This window comes from Xenia sp. Carnegie-2017, unplaced genomic scaffold (assembly GCF_021976095.1).
Source record: "Xenia sp. Carnegie-2017 unplaced genomic scaffold, XeniaSp_v1 HiC_scaffold_1, whole genome shotgun sequence".
NCBI lineage: Eukaryota > Metazoa > Cnidaria > Anthozoa > Malacalcyonacea > Xeniidae > Xenia > Xenia sp. Carnegie-2017.
Window position 1 is genome coordinate 3,154,882 of NW_025813402.1, and position 19,390 is coordinate 3,174,271.

At 31.6% G+C, this 19,390-nt stretch overlaps 3 protein-coding genes across 5 annotated transcripts in view; all 3 read right to left on the bottom strand.

Annotated features, from left to right (window-relative positions):
* Positions 1-19,390, bottom strand: part of LOC124436062 (titin-like) — a 96,224-nt gene that overhangs the window by 25,406 nt on the left and 51,428 nt on the right. The gene's annotated exons all lie outside the window — the stretch shown is intronic.
* Positions 7,349-15,197, bottom strand: LOC124436086 (receptor-type tyrosine-protein phosphatase S-like). The gene is given in 12 exon segments (XM_046986017.1): positions 7,349-7,787; positions 8,343-8,478; positions 8,765-8,916; positions 9,408-9,533; positions 9,722-9,762; positions 9,765-10,055; positions 11,321-11,591; positions 12,359-12,495; positions 12,716-12,866; positions 13,196-13,587; positions 14,478-14,741; positions 14,818-15,197. Coding segments are annotated over 12 exon segments (2,271 nt in total). The 5' UTR covers positions 15,053-15,197; the 3' UTR covers positions 7,349-7,712.
* LOC124436106 (protein sidekick-1-like) lies at positions 14,837-19,140 on the bottom strand. The gene is made up of 6 exons (XM_046986036.1): positions 18,657-19,140; positions 17,565-17,786; positions 16,440-16,538; positions 16,034-16,326; positions 15,214-15,285; positions 14,837-15,026 (listed from the first exon to the last, which is right to left on the bottom strand). The coding sequence occupies exons 1-4, from the start codon at positions 18,886-18,888 to the stop codon at positions 16,043-16,045; spliced, it is 837 nt and encodes a 278-aa protein (XP_046841992.1). The 5' UTR covers positions 18,889-19,140; the 3' UTR covers positions 14,837-15,026; positions 15,214-15,285; positions 16,034-16,042.

Consider the following 19,390-nt stretch of genomic DNA (forward strand, 5'->3'; position numbering starts at 1 on the left):
CGTTCTTTGTTTGAAAGAAATGTTATTTTCCGTAGTAGCAATTGTTTAATAATTGATTTCTTCAGTTCCTGAGCGTTTTTTGAAGAATTTGAGGCTTGTTAGTAAAATATTAGGGATCAAGATATCCTTTTCTCAAAAAGACGACAAATATTTTTTACAGTAAGGATGAAAAATTTTAAAATGTGTTATTAAATGGTAATACAATCTCCGGAGGTATTATATGTATAAAAAATTCACGTTATTTGGTGCACTATAAGACGTTGAAAATTCAAATTTATTACGAATTTTACCTTCTTTACTCGTTGATGACGTAGGGCTGACAGTAAAATTTACAACAGTTGAGATGGAGACTAAAGTTTAAAAGGAAACATATTTTTTCAAGACAGTTTGAGTTTTCATAAATGTTCCAAACCTTCATTAAAGAAATTATTCATTAAATTACCAACCTGTAGGTGTTGGGACATGTGTCATGTTAGAATCTATAAAATAAATGAGAAATAAAAAAAGGAAAGCATGTATTCAAGATAACATTAACTAATGAAATTTATTGTGTTGTTCACGTTTAACATTTAGTTACTCGTTAAATTAGTGTTGAAAGTCAATAACGTTTTCTTATTTTAATGTCATTTAACGTAAGAACATTCCTCAGCAGGTTTTCTGTGAGAAAAATGAATAAACAGTTATTTTACATGTATATAGAGTACAAAATTTGGAAAGTATACATCGTATCAATGACAAATTTATCAAGACTTTTATCTATTTTGCTACTTGATAACGTAGTGACGGATGAACTTTGAACAGTTGAGATGGAGACTAAAGTTTACAAGAAAACATATTTTGTAAAATCTTTTTGAGTTTTCATAAATATTCCAAACCTTCATTAAAGAAATAATTCATCAAATTACCAACCTGTAGGTGCCAGGATATGTGTCATGTTAGAATCTATAAAATAAATGACAAATAAAAAAAGGAAAGCATGTATTCAAGATGGCATTAACTAATGAAATTTATTGTGTTGTTCACGTTCAACATTTAGTTACTCGTCAAATTAGTGTTGAAAGTCAATAACGTTTTCTTATTTTAATGTCATTTAACGTAAGAACATTCCTCAGCAGGTTTTCTGTGAGAAAAATGAATAAACAGTTATTTTACATGTATATAGAGTACAAAATTTGGAAAGTATACATCGTATCAATGACAAATTTATCAAGACTTTTATCTATTTTGTTACTTGATAACGTAGTAACGGTTGAACTTCGAACAGTTGAGATGGAGAGCAAAGTTTACAAGAAAACATATTTTGTAAAGTCAGTTTGAGTTTTCATAAATAATCCAAACTTTCATTAAAGAAATAATTCATTAAATTACAAACCTGTAGGTGTTGGGACATGTGTCATGTTAGAATCTATAAAATAAATGAGAAATAAAATCAACGATCGTTGAGGTCAATTCACAGATGAGGTGAAAGAGATTTGGAACAGTTAAAAAAGGTTTTAAAACCGGCAAAGCGCAAATTTATTAACTGCCTAATCAAACCGTTCTTTTTTTGAAAAAAATATTATTTTCCGCAGTAGCAATTGTTTAATAATTGATTTCTTCAGTTCCTGAGAGTTTTTTTTTAAGAATTTGAGGCTTGTTAGTAAAATATTTGGGATGAAGATATCCTTTTCTCAAAAAGACGACAAAAATTTTTTACAGTAAGGATGAAAAATTTTAAAATGTGTTATTAAATGGTGATACGATCTCCGGAGATATTATATCTATAAAAAATTCACGTTATTTGGTGCACTATAAGACGTTGAAAATTCAAATTTATTACGAATTTTACCTTCTTTACCCGTTGATGACGTAGGGCTGACAGTAAAATTTACAACAGTTGAGATTGAGACTAAAGTTTAAAAGGAAACATATTTTTTCAATCAGTTTGAGTTTTCATAAATATTCTAAGCCTTCATTAAAGAAATCATTCATTAAATTACCAACCTGTAGGTGCCAGGACATGTGTCATGTTAGAATCTATAAAATAAATGACAAAAAAAAAAGGAAAGCATGAATTCAAGATAGCATTAACTAATGAAATTTATAGTGTTCACGTTTAACATTTAGTTACTCGTTAAATTAGTGTTGAAAGTCAATAACGTTTTCTTATTTTAATGTCATTTAACGTAAGAACATTCCTCAGCAGGTTTTCTGTGAGAAAAATGAATAAACAGTTATTTTACATGTATATAGAGTACAAAATTTGGAAAGTATACATCGTATCAATGACAAATTTATCAAGACTTTTATCTATTTTGTTACTTGATAACGTAGTAACGGTTGAACTTCGAACAGTTGAGATGGAGAGTAAAGTTTACAAGAAAACATATTTTGTAAAGTCAGTTTGAGTTTTCACAATTATTCCAAACCTTCACTAAAGAAATCATTCATTAAATTACCAACCTGTAGGTGTTGGGACATGTGTAATGTTAGAATCTATAAAATAAATGAGAAATAAAATCAAAGATCATAGAGGTCGATTCACAGATGAGGTGAAAAGATTCAGAGCAGTTAGGAAGGTTGTGAAAAGCTGGTGATTTATCATTATTTAACTGCTTTTCTCTCCTTAACCAAAAAGACTCATAAATGTTGCGTAGCAACATATTAACGTGATTCAAAAAGGAAAGCATGGATTCAAGGTAACACTAACAAACCAAATTTATAACATGGGATTACTTCTCGAATCAATAGGGGTTTGAACTAGTCTCGTGACCTAGACTCTGCTTCTCTGCGCGACGGAGGGGGGGAGAGGAAGGACAAGGTGCAAGCGTAATTTACGGGCAACGAGTGCTCTCTTTGCATGAGAACATAAAGAGTTGGTTGCAGAACTGTCGCAATAATGACAGCATAACTGAAAATAGGAATACTCTCCCCTCCCCCCCACCTCAAAAAAAAAAAATTAACGTTCCAGCTACAGCCGTGTTAGTAGATATAAAAAATGGGGTTTTCACCATTATGGAGGTTTGAACAAGAAAAATTTACAAGAAACTTGAGCTGATTGATTCTTATTGCTAGGCTTTTCTTAAGTCAGAAATAATTTTTTTTATGTTTCATAGTTTGTATTTGCCTTAGATGAGAATGACAGAGCTTTTTCAATAAATTACAATTTTAAATATTTTTTCACTATAATTGAATATTGCTCTGAAGAGCGTAGTGGCCATGGCAAATGACATTTCATTAGTTCTTTAAAGAACTGTTGAAAACCAAAACGCAGATAGTTATAAAATCAACGTTTGCTTAATGCGACAAGTTAAAGACATAATCTTGTCTTTATACGCTGTTGTTGATGAATAATCCAACAAAAATGTAAAAAGTCTACATTAGTAAATATTGTATAAGTCAACAACATTTTGCTACTTTGATGTCATTTAATAGAAACACAATCCTAAGCAAGTTTTCTGTGAGAAAGATCAATAAACAGTTTATTTAATACGCAAGTGTAAAAGTTTCAAAATTATTCGTCGCATCAATAAAAATATTTCTACAAACTTACCTCCTTCGTTGATTGATGGAGTAGGGCTGACAGATAAACTTTGAGCAGGGCCTAAAGTTTACAAGAAAACACATTTTCTTTTGTATGAGTTTCTATATATATATACATAAATACCTACATCAAAGAAATCATTCCTTTAGTTACACTAACCTGTTGGTGTCGGGACAAGCGTAATAGTGGAATCTATAAAATAAAGGAGAGGTCTGCATGAACTCAAGTTCACGTCGTAAAATTACTGCTGAAATGAATTACATAAGTTGATAATGTGTTCTTATTTTAATGTAGTTTAACAAAAGCTCATTCCGAAGGAGGTTTTTCGAAAAACATCAATAAATTGTTATTTTATATGCATAAAATCTTTAGCAAATATTGTACCAACGACAAATTTATCACGTATTGTGCTAGTTGATGACGTAATGATATATCACTTAGGAAGGATAAGTGGTAACAATCATGTACAATCCTGTACAAAAAAATGAGAAGCTTTGTCACTACTGCCAAAAAAAGAAACATGATATCAATAAAAAATTTTAACAATAAAAATAAACATAATAAAAATTTCCTCCGATGAAGTAAAATTTTGTGCTGACTTCGCCACGGTACAGAAATATACCTAACTTGGTAGATAAAAATAGATACCACATGAAAACTTCGTAAATCAATATTCTCCGTTAATCACAAAATTTCTCCATAAATTTTGAAGCCGCCGCCCGGATTGATTTCAAAGGGTTTTCTTTAGGGAAACCTCTGATTTTTTCTTCACCTTAATAAACACTCCATAGTCCATACATATTAAGTCAAAGACGAGTAAAATAGCAGACAAGCCATTTTAAAAATATAGCTAACTGTTGATAAATGTCCTTGAGCGTATGTATTCAAATGAGACAAACTATTGCACAGCTAAATAATGTAACAACTCTTGTTCTCTGCAGGGAATATTAAGGTTACAACGTTCTTGGACAGAACGCAAAAATGGGATTATTCAAGCTCAACACCAACTTGGTTGTACCTTTTCACAACAGAGATGATTGACACATCGCGTTTCATATGGAAGTTTCTTTCTCATTAAAAATCTCATTAATAATGAAAGTTTTGTTTTAAAGAGAAGTTTGAATTTTTTAGATATTATTCACAACGGGTGTAAAAGTTTCAAAAATACTTTACTTTTATTCTTGAGCCAATTCCTACATTTTTTTGTCACCATTTCTTTTATTAAAGAAATACTTTGCTGAAGCATACTAAATTGCTGAAGCATACTAAATCATACTAAATTGCTTAAGAATAAAGTTCAATTAAATACTTCCATTCACTTTCTTCGTATTTGTATTTCAACAAAATTCAATAAACGATAATTTCTTGTTAAAGCTGACAGTTTTCATAGTAATTTGACATTGTAATAAATTAATACAAGCACAAGAAACAATTGTTTAAAGCAAAAAAAGTAAAATTGATATCTGTTTAAACATTGTCAACGAGACATGACGTGATCGCGTTGTCACAACACATAAACATACATTTTTATGCTGATCAACGAAGTCTTTCAATTCCTTCAGTTTTGTGTGCGGTATAAAATATATCGTCAGTAATACGTTGCGGCGGTTGAGATATCACGATATATTGTTTGTTTGGTACGTAAAGGATCAAAATTCGGAGACTACAAGTCATACTTGACAACTTTCACATTGTTCCTTCAGAAAGCTTTATTCACTAAAACTTGATTTGGTTTAATTATTGTAAACATTAGGTGCAAAGTAAACATTTGATGATGCTAGAGAAGAATTTTCTTTGGCCAATATTCGAAACAATTATATATCAAATATTGCAACACATTATCAATAATTTGCGACATTATTATAGACATCGTTTGCTTCAGGAATACTGAAATACATTTAATGACTGCATAAAATATTTCACAATAACAGAGTAAGCATAAATCACATAAAATTCAAGAACACCTAAATCAAAACAGCAGCTGGGTTTACCAAATGTCAACTACTTCCGTGAACGTTGATAGAAATCATTATACACATAACATTTCAGTTTATCAAACTGCAAGATCAGCAATGACGCTTTTATATGAAATGTACAATGAAGTTTAGTACGTCTTGACAAGAATCCTGTCAGACATTTTTCAGCTTTATTAATATTTGTCTTTGACAATAAGAAAGTGATGTTTAAATCAAAATATGTACCTGAGCTAGTCGTAGACAGATCAAGCCAGACGAATGTCAAGACGAATAAAAAAGCAAACTTCATAGTTTTCGTTGACTTGAAAGTAGAAAAACGTCGACACTGGTAGACCCTCAGTCTATGTTTATGACTTTCGCAACAATGTAAACGCGGAAATGCTTGTTTGAAGTAATGTTGAATGTGATATGTAGGTGAACACCATGGAGCACCGCATACAAATCACCACATTTCTTTCATATTTTACGAATGAATAAGTATAATTAATGAATATATAAATAAGATAAAACTAACCGGGGGGTGGGGAAATTTGACATAACTTCAGGGTTATCTGTAGTTATTTAGAAATATGCTAACGACAGCAAACAAACCCACCACAATGGAAAATTTTTAATTCACAAATATAGTTTAATTCACAAACCTCAATAAAATATAACTCACCGCTTTTTCTCCGGCTTCCTGTTGTTTGACCAATTTAAAACTGAAACAACGTGATTTCATTCTTCAAACTTGATGCAATATAACATCCTGAATAAAACGAAAGTAAACAAACCGTTCAATGTTATTTTCTCTTCGAAATTTTTGTAACATACTTATTGTACTTTGATAATGGTAGGTGTGGTCGCTATTTTAATTATAATTAGGTTTCATGTCACGTGATGACGTTTACAAAAACTTATATAAGAAATGAAACCATATGTTTGTAATTTCCTAACTTTCTTGAAGCACAGTACTTAGTATTATTGTACAAATCTTGTTCTGATTTTAAAAGATAATGCATTCTTTTCCTGTGCACTGATTATGACTTCCAATGAAACAAGCAACTAAAGGCTTTCGGCCGATGATTTACTCGCTGCTACAGCGGGGCAACAGTCTTAACATTTCAGTTAGTTCAATAAAAATTTAAAAATTACAGTTTTAAGTGAAGTTTGACGTTTCCAGTTTGTGTGCTTCCATTGAAGATGTGTTGCAAACATTAATCATTACAATAATCCTAACGTAACATTGATCCTTCATGGTGTTTCATGACAGTTGAACACATGGTAATGCTATGCAAACGGTTAATTATTAATGGCATGTAATCCTACAGGTAACTCGCTTAAACGAACGGCGAACATCGAATTCTTTAGTTTTCAAAAAATGAAAACAAACTATGGTAAATGTTGATCGTGTTGTTTTGTTTTCAAATTTGTTGAAGCAATCTCATTCTGGTGATATTTTCTTATAAATGGAACGGCAGCCGGCAGTGGTTAAAAAGTGTATGAATATGTATCTTTGTAATGAGTTTCATGCGAAAACAAGGTGAAACAGAACTTAATAGACAAAATCTTACAAAATAAAAAACTAACATAAACAAGGCTGGTCCTATTTATATTTCTAACCTTTTCAAACTATGCAACCCTTCATACGACTTCAGCGAATATAATAGTTCTTACCTACATAATTCTTGTAAATACATGATTTCACAAATATGGAAGTTGTTGCCAATCTCTACCTCGTCATCTGACTCTTTATCCAAGTTCAAAAACCAAACTCATCAAATTGAATTCATTGGCTGTGTTATGGTTGCACGTATAGATAGATTTCAATTATTATTGTTCTGGCTAATGTAAGGTAGATTGTCGAATGTCGAGTACTTTTATCATGTAATTGAAATTTATTCAAAGTTTAAGTAAATCATAATAATTACTTAAGCTGTTTACTGAAGCTAAACAAGCTTTTAACAAGCTCGTTTAATGATAAATGTTCATTAAAATAGCAAATTATAGTTCATAGAATAATGAACTATAGAATGTAATTTTTAATATTTACTAAGCTTGTTTCCTTATGAAAGTAAAATATCTTCACTACTGAATGATATTATCTACTTAAAAATTTAAACATATATATTAATTATTTATAAGTACAACTTATACGTGTTACCTGTAAAATTAAGTAAGCGTTCTATTATAACACAAATGTGCACTGAGTTTAAATATCATGGACTAAAACATTAAGTGAAGTTTGAATAGAGATCAAAGGAGTCCAAATATTCATTAAGGACGCGATAGCAAAACTCGTACTGATCCTAAAGAAAAAATGCATAAAACCTTTAAATAAACAAAACGATGATATCAGCTTTCTAGCTGTTGTTAATAACAACACTTAAATTCTGTACATTTTCCCTTTATCTATCTTTAGCAAATTTTTTAGCAGAAAACTAAAAACAACCATTTTAGTTGTCTAGAAACAAATCTTACAACCAACAACTTTTTATTACAAAATATTTTTTAAGTTTTAAGTTTATTTCAAGTGGGTGGCGATACAAGAAATAACTAAAGATAATTTTGTCGTTTAAGTTCCATTTTTCATTGAGAATCTCAACTTCGTGACAGGAAGAGAAGAACAAGATAAGAATAGAATAGAATGTGAAAAAAATGTTTAACGAGTTACAAGAGAAAGAAAGGGGGGGGGAGGTGATGGTGAAGACTACTATACCTAACTTTTGAATTTATTCAACGATATCAAATCTACATTTGAACAATAACCATTCTTAAGGGATAATTTCATTTTAGACAGTCCGTTATTATATTTCAAATACTTTATATAAGCCGTATATCATAGCAACATTATTTCATTTTACCTTAGTCTGCACCATAGCAGATCTTTTCTGACGTAACATTTTTACGGTTTGAAACACATCAATAACGTGTTCAGTTTTCAAACGTTCAATAAGATTTGATAAAGCACAAAATACTCCAGTACGTCCAACACCCGCGCTAAAATACGATTTTAAAAAATAGATCAAGAGTAGGAATACAAAAAAATAGAATGTATGTCACAGTGTGAATTTTTGTTAATATATATTACACATGCTGCAATATCTTTATGTAGTTTTATATATTACATTTTTATACATCTTTATTGGTTAACCATACATGAATGTTAATCGTAGAAATTTGCTTTTGTTGTGAAATATCAGCGTGGATAAACAAGTATAATGATTGATCAATTGATGAGTAAGTAGGACAAACAGGGATAAACAAAGCTGTAATTCTTTGATACCTGCAATGAACAGTGATAATCTTATTTCCTGTGTGTATTTGCCATCTTTGCACTTGACCAATGAGATCAATCATACCCGTACCAGACGAAGGAAAGCCAACATCCGGCCATGATGTGTAATGGAATTGACGAATCATGTGAGAAGCTTTCTCCTGTTGAAATAATTATTAATTTTTGTTCTTCAGTGTAAACCTAAGTATAACACTTGTTGCTGGAACCATCACTCACAATGATTTATTATCATTGAGTTCTATACTACATGAAGTAGTTAAGTGAACTGGGATGATGATGCTAAATACGGTTGTGACTGTGAAAGCCGCTCAACCAGTTATAAAAAACTCAATGGTTATTATGTATTGCCTCCCAAAACTGCAACGTTGCTAAAGTCAACACACTTCAAGAAATAAGTTTACATTTTGCAGGACTTAGAATCAGAGACGTTTTACAATGTTTATAATTCGATTTTTCGATTGTATCTAATACACACAAGATGTAAAAAATATAATACTACTGTCAAATTAGCCCTCATGAAATCAAGGATGTGCCTTTATTTTTGATATCCTTTCGACATACCTGTTAGAATCCCAATTAACAGAAATTTTGAAATAAAAAAGGTAGATCGGGAATAAAATATCAAATTTACCTTCGTATTCGTTAATTTGAATTCTCGTAAAATATATTCATCAAAGGTTTGCTCGTTCATGAGTTCAACCATAAGGTCACCAATTACTGCAGGAGCTTTATTTGGCCAGTATCTATGAACTTTTAACTAAAGAGAACGAAAATCAAGAGATAATGCCATTTGCTGACTCCAACAACAAAGAATAATTGTCGTATGCTTCAAGGTTTCATTGGCATAAAATCAACATAAAAAACTAATTTTCACAATTATATTTTCATAACTTAATTAAACTTAAATATTAAGGGTCATAAAATATTCAATCCAGTCTAACTTACTCTTCCACTTTCCATTTCATTTGAAATCATAACAATTGTAAAGAGTTTTCTTGCCAAATCATTCTCCAGAAGTCAGGGATTGTGTCAGGTATTGGTGCTTGCGTTGCAATAAAGGCCTTCTTTTTCATATAACCTTCAATAAAGTTAGCATTGATGTAATCAGAGCCTTCGATCCCTGGGATTTGCGTCAATTTTACGCGAGAATCGTCAAAAGGTAAAACATTTGCGTATCGATTTTTCTGCTTATTGCAGTTCAAATTGGCTGTTTTAAATTGAGCAGGAGGGCTGACACTTCTACCAAGACGTTGAAATTCTTCCTCTACTCGAACAACACCTGAACAATAATGAAAAGATGTAAAAATTGTCATAAACATGTTCACACTATCATATGTGTATATGTATAAATAGTTCCCTATTATCCATGCGTACCCATGTTTATCATGTTTATAGCTACAGAATAATTAGAGTTGGATGTAAGGTCACTAGATATCTAAGTATTATTTCATAATATCCATAAATGGTTTTATGATGAACATAAAAATTTTAGCTTCACTTCTGTACATTATAAAATGTTTTAAAAATAGCGAACGGCTTGTTAACATGCACTATATAGTTCCCTATTACCCATACGTACTCACACCATGTTTATAGTTATACATTATCAATAGAATAACATGCATAAGATATTCAAATATACATACTACCATAACAATCGTACATTGTGTCATAATACAGACAAAAGTCTAAAACTTGTTAAGTGCAAGCTTTGACATGATTAAAAATAGGTACGCAGTGCGTAAATGCGAGTAACTTGTACCAGCCTCCTTCAATAAATGACCACAAATGAATTAGATAAATAAACGTGTAATACTATGTGTTTATTGCTTTTTTAACGTGAAATTTTAATAAAAGGGCGAGATTTCAGGAATATGCTTTGCATTGAATATTTAGATAACTGCTCTCTCGTAATCTTTTAATGTTTTGTGTCATCAAATATATATCACATTTATTTAGTTTGAGTTTCAGAATTTATTTCATTTGTAACCATGTATTCATTTCACCTGGGTTCAAGTCAATACAGCCTACTCGCAGGTATGCTCTGCGTACCCGTACCTATTTTTCGGGTATAGCATCACAGTAAAGGAATATACAATAGGGCCACTTCGCTGAGCAACTGGCTGCTGTATATTTAATCAGTTTACCGGCTGCCGTTTTCCATATCGTCAATCCTATTGGTCACACAATGCAATTTACTGGCTGCCAATTTGGTAATCACATGCGTAATAAGATATGCGTGGCACGAAAAAATTCAATGGAGTGGCCCTACTGTATGTTCTCTATACTGTGATAACATTGTGTTAATAGCCTGCAAAAAGGCTACCCACAAAAATGGTGGTCGACAGTATTTACTTGTACAATTGTACAGAAAAGTTATATAAATGCCTCACATAAATACTCACTGAATAATCAAAATTAAATCACTTTTATTTACATAGTAATTCATAAATATTCTTAGATATAATCATCTCCTTAAGTTAGATGTGAACAATGACAATGCAGGAGATGAAAGGCTTCACTAATTCATTCATTTTTACATACCCGTTTCAGGATTCACTTTCATGATCTCTTTAAGAGTTTCAGGAAAATCTTCTACAGGTATTTCTGTCTCTCCACTGTTGATTGCTTCAAGTAACACATTATGAATGAAGGTATATTGATCTTCAACTTGAACCATCAACAAACGTTGATTGCGTAGTTTTTGAACGTTACCATATACGTCAACTGTCTTTCGTTTTGCAATCCGTCTCAGTTGTGTATCAATGACAACGTAAGTTCCTGTTCTGCCAACACCAGCACTACAGTGTACAACCTAAATAAAAAATGTACATAAAGATATCTTATTAACGAATAATCAAAGAAAACATAATGTCGTCAATTTATAATACAAAATAAAAACTATACAACGCATGCAACACTTTAAACAACGCTGATTGAACAATAGCTGAATATGCATTAGTTTGTGCAAAACGATCGATCTGAGCTCAATTATCAAAATCAATCGAACAGAATTTGCAAATCATTCTTGAATACATGTTATAAGAAAAATTGAATCATTTGTTTCAATTTAATCTGTTTCGTATTGTTATTATTATTATTTTATAAAAGAAATAAAAATGTTTTTCGTTTTTGCACTAGCTTATAAAAACCTCTGAAATGTTTGTGAGAGCTATCGAGTTCTCTAAAAGATCTCCTCGGTTTGTATAAGTCTGGGCAAACACAGCAAACATCTTGTAATTCGTAAATGCAATGTTTCCGGGATAAACATACGTATATTCACATTTAAAAAAAGTGAAAGTACAATGGACCAATTATTGTCTGAGCAAGCTATTCCAATGAGCAAATTTTATGAAAAGACAGTAACCATTACGTGACTCATTGCATTATTTTATGATTTGCTAAAAACGTGGGCATTTCAACTTTCACTTCACCGACATTGAATAAATAAACATCTTATATGTTAAATAGAAAATGAGAGTTATTACATAGAAATATCTACCACTCCACAGACTTTTAGAGAAGAACGTCCTTTCTTTTGGTATAAAAAACATACAAATAACTTCAGAGTAAATTCCATACCATTGGTCCAGCATTTGGCGGATTTGCAGCAGATGACTTGCGGACAAAATTTAATAGAGAATTTGGACTGCTCGGTACACCATGGTCGGGCCACGTCGTGTAATGGAATTGTTTTATTGAACGCTCTTGAAGTGTATCTAACGAAAAAGATGAATAAGGCTATAACATGACTAACTAACACTGAAAAGGTAATGTAGCATATAAGACAGTGTCCTGTCCCATTCTTCTCGAAGATTGCCAACTTCTACTAATGCAATACATACTAGGTGAAAATCGACTTTCGTGTAGTTGAAAACAAACATAGTCGTGAAACAGAGCTTCCAAAGATACAAACAAAACAATTGAGTAAATTTATACCTGCCCTAACAACTTTAAATGTTCTAATGGTATAATCTGTAAGTTCAAATTCCTCCAACAACGTAACAACAAATTCACCATATTCAGCGCTTCCTTTTGACGGCCAATATTGATGACATTTTACTTTTCGACCCTCTTCCAGACCTGTAACCTGATTCAATATGAAAAATTACAAATATCAAGAGAATCAACGCTTTGTATGTTTAGATAGAGAAAATATAGCAAATTATTTTAAATAACAAAAACACAAAAACTTCAGTGATGATAAAGAAAGATTTATCAATGGTTTAGAAAGATTTATGTGTTTGAGTTAGATTTTTCCCAGTTAAAGTTTCCATCAAATAGCTACCATGTGAACACATATCACGTGACACATATCACGTGACATGTGAACACATATCACGTGACATGTGAACACATATCACGTGACATGTGAACACATATCACGTGACACATGAACACATCACATGTAATACATACCATAACAATTACACTGCTTAAATTTTCCCAAACCATTCGCCAGAATTGTTCACACGTCGTTTCCAATGGTCCTTGAGTTGCTATGTATGCCTTCTCTTTTTCACATCCATCCAGGTAACTGGCGTTTATATAATCATTGCCACTTGGATCAGTTTTAAGAATCACTCGATTTTCATCGTAACATAAGATATTGTTATATCGATTGCTTTCTCTGTTACCATCTTCTTGAGCAACATTCATGGAAAGAGTCACATTCTTTCGAGGGATTTGAGAGTACTCCAAGGAGTATAAACAGTTTGAGTCCGCTGCCAATCTACGACAATGTTCACTGAAGTCTGTAACAGCGTACACCTCACCTGGTACATAGCCTCGATTGTCCAATTCAATGTTGTCTAAAAACAAGGAACCTTGAATAATAATTTACCAAGCTTATTATCTTACAGAATAATTTTTACAGAAGTCTAATTTTCGATGGAAGAACTTAATTGTTGCTACAACATTATATTTGTTGCATACTCCCCCTACACACACACCCTTTTTATTTCAAGATGACATTCCTTGCTGTAAGGAACATTAGTACACCTCTTCCAACTCTGCTTTTGTAAATATCACATTATTTAATTTCTATTGCTTACTTTAGTTTACTTAATTCATGCGTTGTAAATATATATGTGTATGTAAGGTTTTAGATATCATTCTGTCTGAGGATTACTTTGAAATAAAGTCGAAAATTTACAGTTTTCTCGTCTTGTTTTGATGCATATTTTGCAATCTCAAGATGTCTTGCTTTTTCGGAATTTGCTTTATACTATATTCCTTTAAATTGTCGGCTAGTCATGGTTTTTAGTGAGCACAGTAGCTTTATATCAGTCGGAACAAAAATTGGTTGTTTTAATGAAGTTTTTTATCCTAACACAGTGTCGTTATAGCAAATTTGTAGCTTAGATAGGAAAACAATTTCTAAAACATCTTAGCAGTAATGGTAAAGTTGGGGTTCAAAACTCAAAATTCTGTCATAACTTCTGAAAGTTAGGGCACGATGATAAGAGAGCACAAGTTTACTTTTAAAATAATCACATACAAATCTATTGAAATATCTTGTTTCATATAAGTTTTTTCAGGAGAGATTTTCAAAGAACCCATTTCCTTTCAATAGGCAAGCTACACAGTGTAGAAAAACGCGACTTTTATTTAGGCAAAACCAAGGAACGTCATCCTTTATAAAAGGGCACATTTTTGGTAATCCCTTGCGCGCAGATAACGATAAAAAATTGTTAAACACCTCTATGTTGCTTTCTGCTGTTACCACGTCGTCTTCTGATGTAAAACACGGCAATTACAATCAAAATAACCAAAATGACTGCAACAACAACACCAACTATGATACCAACAGGAGAGCTGCCACCATCATCAATTTTTTTTATCGTTTGTATTGTGTCAGTCCAAGCTCTCGTTCTAATAACTGTTCTTTTATCATCCAAACCACGTTGTAGTAAACGATAAGGACGACCTTCAGTTAACGGACCGTTAACAATGTTTGGAGAAGCTGTAACAGTCAGTTTTGACAATTTTTTTTACAAACAATTTGATCCCAATTAATAATAAATAAGTAATTTTAATACCCGCTCGTTTTTTTCTTCGTTTTGCACTCGTGAAAGAGTTTCCTTGACCAACAACAAAGTCTTTATACATATCAAATTCCGATGATGGGAACTCTGCAGTTATGTAAGGTTCACCAGCTGTTCGGTTAACATAATACCTTGTCACGATTATATCTGTATCAGGAAGTCTGAGGTTTTCAATCAATTCCAAAACAATGATTTGGTAGATTCTACAAGATAAAATTTCGACAATCATACAATATAAAGATTTCCAAAATTTATCACGTGATGTAACATTCTACATCGGTTACAATAGATTGTTGCAATAGATTATTAATTATGGCAGAAAAATACAATTTGCTTCGGTACAACTAATTTCGTGTAAATCTTGAACAAACTAAACAATAATTCTCTTACGCGACATTTTTGTCCTGATATTTTTCCAAGGTAAACGGAATCGTAGTTGATGTTATTCCTTAAAAGTAAAAGCTGAAAAATAAACAAAAATGGTGTTGTATTGATTGAAAGTACTATTGGACAGAGATTCTCCCTTGCCAAACCAGCGCAATTTAGCAAAAATTTTCTGCTTATAATTTATGCAAAGGACTAAGTGAACAACATACTTTTTTTCTTTTTAGAATTAATTAATTGATTTGAAGCAAACGTGAAATATTTTATACTATTTACTTTCCAAGAAGTAAAGCAAAGATTAATTGAAAAACTCGTAATTTGATATTAGAGTGAAATTAGTTAAAAAAACATAAACTTAATTTTATTTCAAGTACAGATACAAGTTGGAATTTTTTTGCAAAGAGAGCACATCATATTTTTTGTCAATTTAACAAATAATCCTGCGCGATATTGATACGAAAAAAGCAAATTTTTATACCAATATGAACTTCACTGATAGTTGCAACTGTAGCTTTTATCTAGGCTTCGTTCAGATAGTTGTAACACAAATATTTAGTTCTGGAAATAAACTTAAATATTGGTTTGAATAGCGTATTTTCCATTATAAATGACAACTAATTAACTCAAAAAAGAACAGGTTGAAAACAATTCTTTATTTCTGTTTTTAACAGTTTATTTTAGAACTAACAACATTTACAATGGAAAATACGCTGTTCAAAGAGTATTCAGTGTAGTTACTCAATAAGCAAATCTTTGCCAATGATAAAATAGAAATTATGACGTTAATGAAACTAGCAAAAATTTTCAAAAAAACCTGCAGACTTACACAAATTTGTCATAAACTCCATTGATTACTTTCTATACCATCACCAACGCTGTTTCTCGCCAAAACAGTCACAGTATAAGTTGAATTAGGATTCAAACCATTCAAGTCTCCATGGAGCATGTCAGGTTTAGCAAGAACAGTTGTTCTTTCATTATCACCCATCAATTGATACGTCACAACATACTGGATACTGGCAGCTTGCCAATTCAGGTTATTCAATGGTTCCCATGTCACTCTAGCACTGTACGGCCCCAAGTGATAGGCATTTATTAATTTAGGAGCGTCATTTGGGACTACATGAAGTACATAAAAGAGGAGCTGTAATAAACTCAAGAAGGCAAGGGAGAAGATAAATCTTTTTTACAACGCATTCATAACATATTTTGCATAAATGAGTTCGACGTACCATCTTCAGCTGTGCTACAAGATATGTTTTCTTCTTTACCAAAACCTACACTTTCTAGCGTCTGAGCAGCAACACTTACGCGATAAATTGTAAATGGTTCTAAACACAAAAAGAGAGAGAATACAGTCTACCGTTTATCAGTATATATGACGTGTCGTGGAAAAGAACTTTGAAAAAGAAAAAGTCGGATTTAAATTCACTAACGTGAATTTCTTCTCCATTAAAACACCATATTCCATAGCCATCATATCAAACATTTTTTATTGTTAAAAAATATACAAAGCCATGTGTATTCTAGATATTTGACTCGCTTCCATTCTCTGTTGGTTTGCTACGTAGATGAATGTGTGGAGCTACTGGTGTGACTAGATTTGGTAATTTAAATTTGGTAAGTCTTTTAGAAAAAAAAGTACATTTTTGGAAGTTAAAAGTCCTTGGTAATTTTTGGTAATTTTCTTGAAAGTCAGTAATATTTGATAATCAAAACAAAAATCCCATAGCGACATAACGACATAAAATAAATCAATTCAAAAATTGAACAAGGGGAAGATCAGTCCGCATTTCTATGGAGGATAACTTGAGCTACAAATATTACAGAACACAAGTTATTTAGTCATTCAATAGAAGAACAACTGATCATGCACTTGTCAACAGTAGGAGAACATGGGAAATTCTCAGCTATTTTTTATTAAGTAATTGTAACTTACATCAACAAATTCTGGTAAATTCTGGTAGTTTGAGAAACGATTTAATAATTATTTTGTTGTTTGACTGATTTTGTTAGCGAAAGTAGCAAAAATTTAGTAACTTACGTATTGTTTCTTTCGATTATTTTAGCCAGTTTCTCTAGCTAATGGCTTCAAAAAGATCTGGTCACATTGAGAGCAACGCGGGCAAGTACTCGAGATTGCGAGTTCAAACGTAAGCAACATGTTTTTCATGAGCGTATGACCGTGTATAAATTGATATTCTGATTTTAAGATATGCTGTCCGCTGATATGCTGTTGGGGACAAAAATGCTTAAATTTTTCATATTGATGAAAATATTTTTCAAACTAATTATTTTCATTATCCTGGAAATGTCAAACTTGCTTAAATGTTTACAATTCAACTTAATAAACTTACCCAAACGATTATCACCAATATCTGCTTTACTTGTGTTTGGTGTTTCATAAGACTGTCTTTCACCAAATGTAATCAACTCATCAGCATTTCTGTTTCTTAATTTCATCCAAGTAAGTTTATACAGACGAACTTTTCCATTTGAATCTAAAGGTTCTTTCCAACTGACATTTAATGACTTCTTTGCCAACTGCCCGCATGAAACATTGCTTGGAACACCAGGAACTAAAAATTCATGATAGATTTTACTTTTCTTCTTATATTTGATTAGAAATAAAAGCCAGCTCATTGTTCACAAAGTAATTTGAAATCACATATATGTAGTTTGAACACACATCAAAGAGGGTTTGAAGACTTTGAAAGTATAGTTTGCAGAATAATTGAACTGTGGTGCAAGACAACTTGGTTAAACGGCACTGCTTTAGCACACCTTCAATACATTTAAGCATGTTGGAAAATATGGATTTTAATTAACACAACACTCTACAGGACGTGTATTTTAAAGTTGATCTGACCTTAATTTTTTTAACGAATTTGATGAGTGGTAAACGCAGAACAATGTTGGTAAAATAATTTTTTGACCTGGCTGAAAAATTTTACCAAATTTTCAAATTTGACGTTACGTTTTAAAAGTGTGAAACATTCCATAAATGGTAAAAATCACCTCAATGACGACTCATAATGGAGTTGTCACATTTGAAGTCTGGCGCTCAAAGTATGACGAAAATTTAGGAGAACTTGACGATACTATATTATCTTTTCTAATATTCTTCTTACTCAAAGTTTGAAAACATGCTCAAAAGAAGCGTAGTTTATGGTTTTAGTGGCACAAGAATATCAAAATAGAATATTGTAGTATTATTCAGCAGGTTTTGTCGGGAATTTAAGTCACAGTTTTTATCATCACTACTTATTTATCACGAAGCTTTTGATCAAATATGAGCTATGTTTTACAACACCTAAATTAAGTTTTTTTATCGAAAATTTTTACATTTTGGTTATTTTATCTTTCTTTCCAGCATACACATTCAATTAGTAGACAAAGTAAATCTTCCAACAAATATAAATAAATAGATTTTCACTCATTCAACTTACCATCTTCATTAGTTCGATATTCATTTGTAGAATTTTCACTTTCTCCTATTCTTGTCGATGCACTCACTTTGATTTCATACAAACTGTATTTTTCTAAATGACAAAATGTTAATGTGACTGTTGAAAAATTGACTAAAAAAGGAGGAAGATACAAATTGTAAAGTTGGAGCAATCTCTTAGCGACCGCAGAGCAGGGGGGTACGTCCTCCTCATTTTCTTTATGAACAAGCATTTATTTGTATTTTGGTGTGTTATCCCCCCCCCGAGCACAATTTTGAACAGGCTACGCAGTCACTGGTCTTCAACTAGTTCAAAAAACTTTTTCTAACTATAAACGCCTGTACAAAATAGAGACAGCTTAAAATTTAACTCGTTCATACTCAAACTCTGATTTAGCAAATGTTATATTCATTAAGATCAAAATTAAAAGCTACATTTTCAACCCACTCATTATTCCTAAAGTGAATTGTGGCTAATATATATCCCAACAAGCCTGCAATGTTAATAAAATGCAAAATACTTATTTCAGATTACTAATGTTGTAAGATAATTTTGGCGACAGTTGCGACTGAATACAATTGTGACCAATACATGAAAAATCAATAAAAGTACTTACCAAGTTCCTCCAAAATCAATGTTCTTAAGTCCGATGAAATGTTTCTGCTTTCATAACTTGTACGATGTACAACATTGTTCTTGTCATCACGAATAAGTTTATAATAAACTGTGTATGA

Coding starts and splice junctions, on each gene's coding strand:
- LOC124436106 (XM_046986036.1), bottom strand. CDS start 18,888: ATGCTTGTTCATAAAGAAAATGAGGAGGACGTACCCCCCTGCTCTGCG. Junction 17,787..18,656: donor ATATCGAACTAATGAAGATG/GTAAGTTGAATG, acceptor ATGAATTTTTAG/TTCCTGGTGTTCCAAGCAAT. Junction 16,539..17,564: donor TATTGGTGATAATCGTTTGG/GTAAGTTTATTA, acceptor TTTTGTGTTTAG/AACCATTTACAATTTATCGC.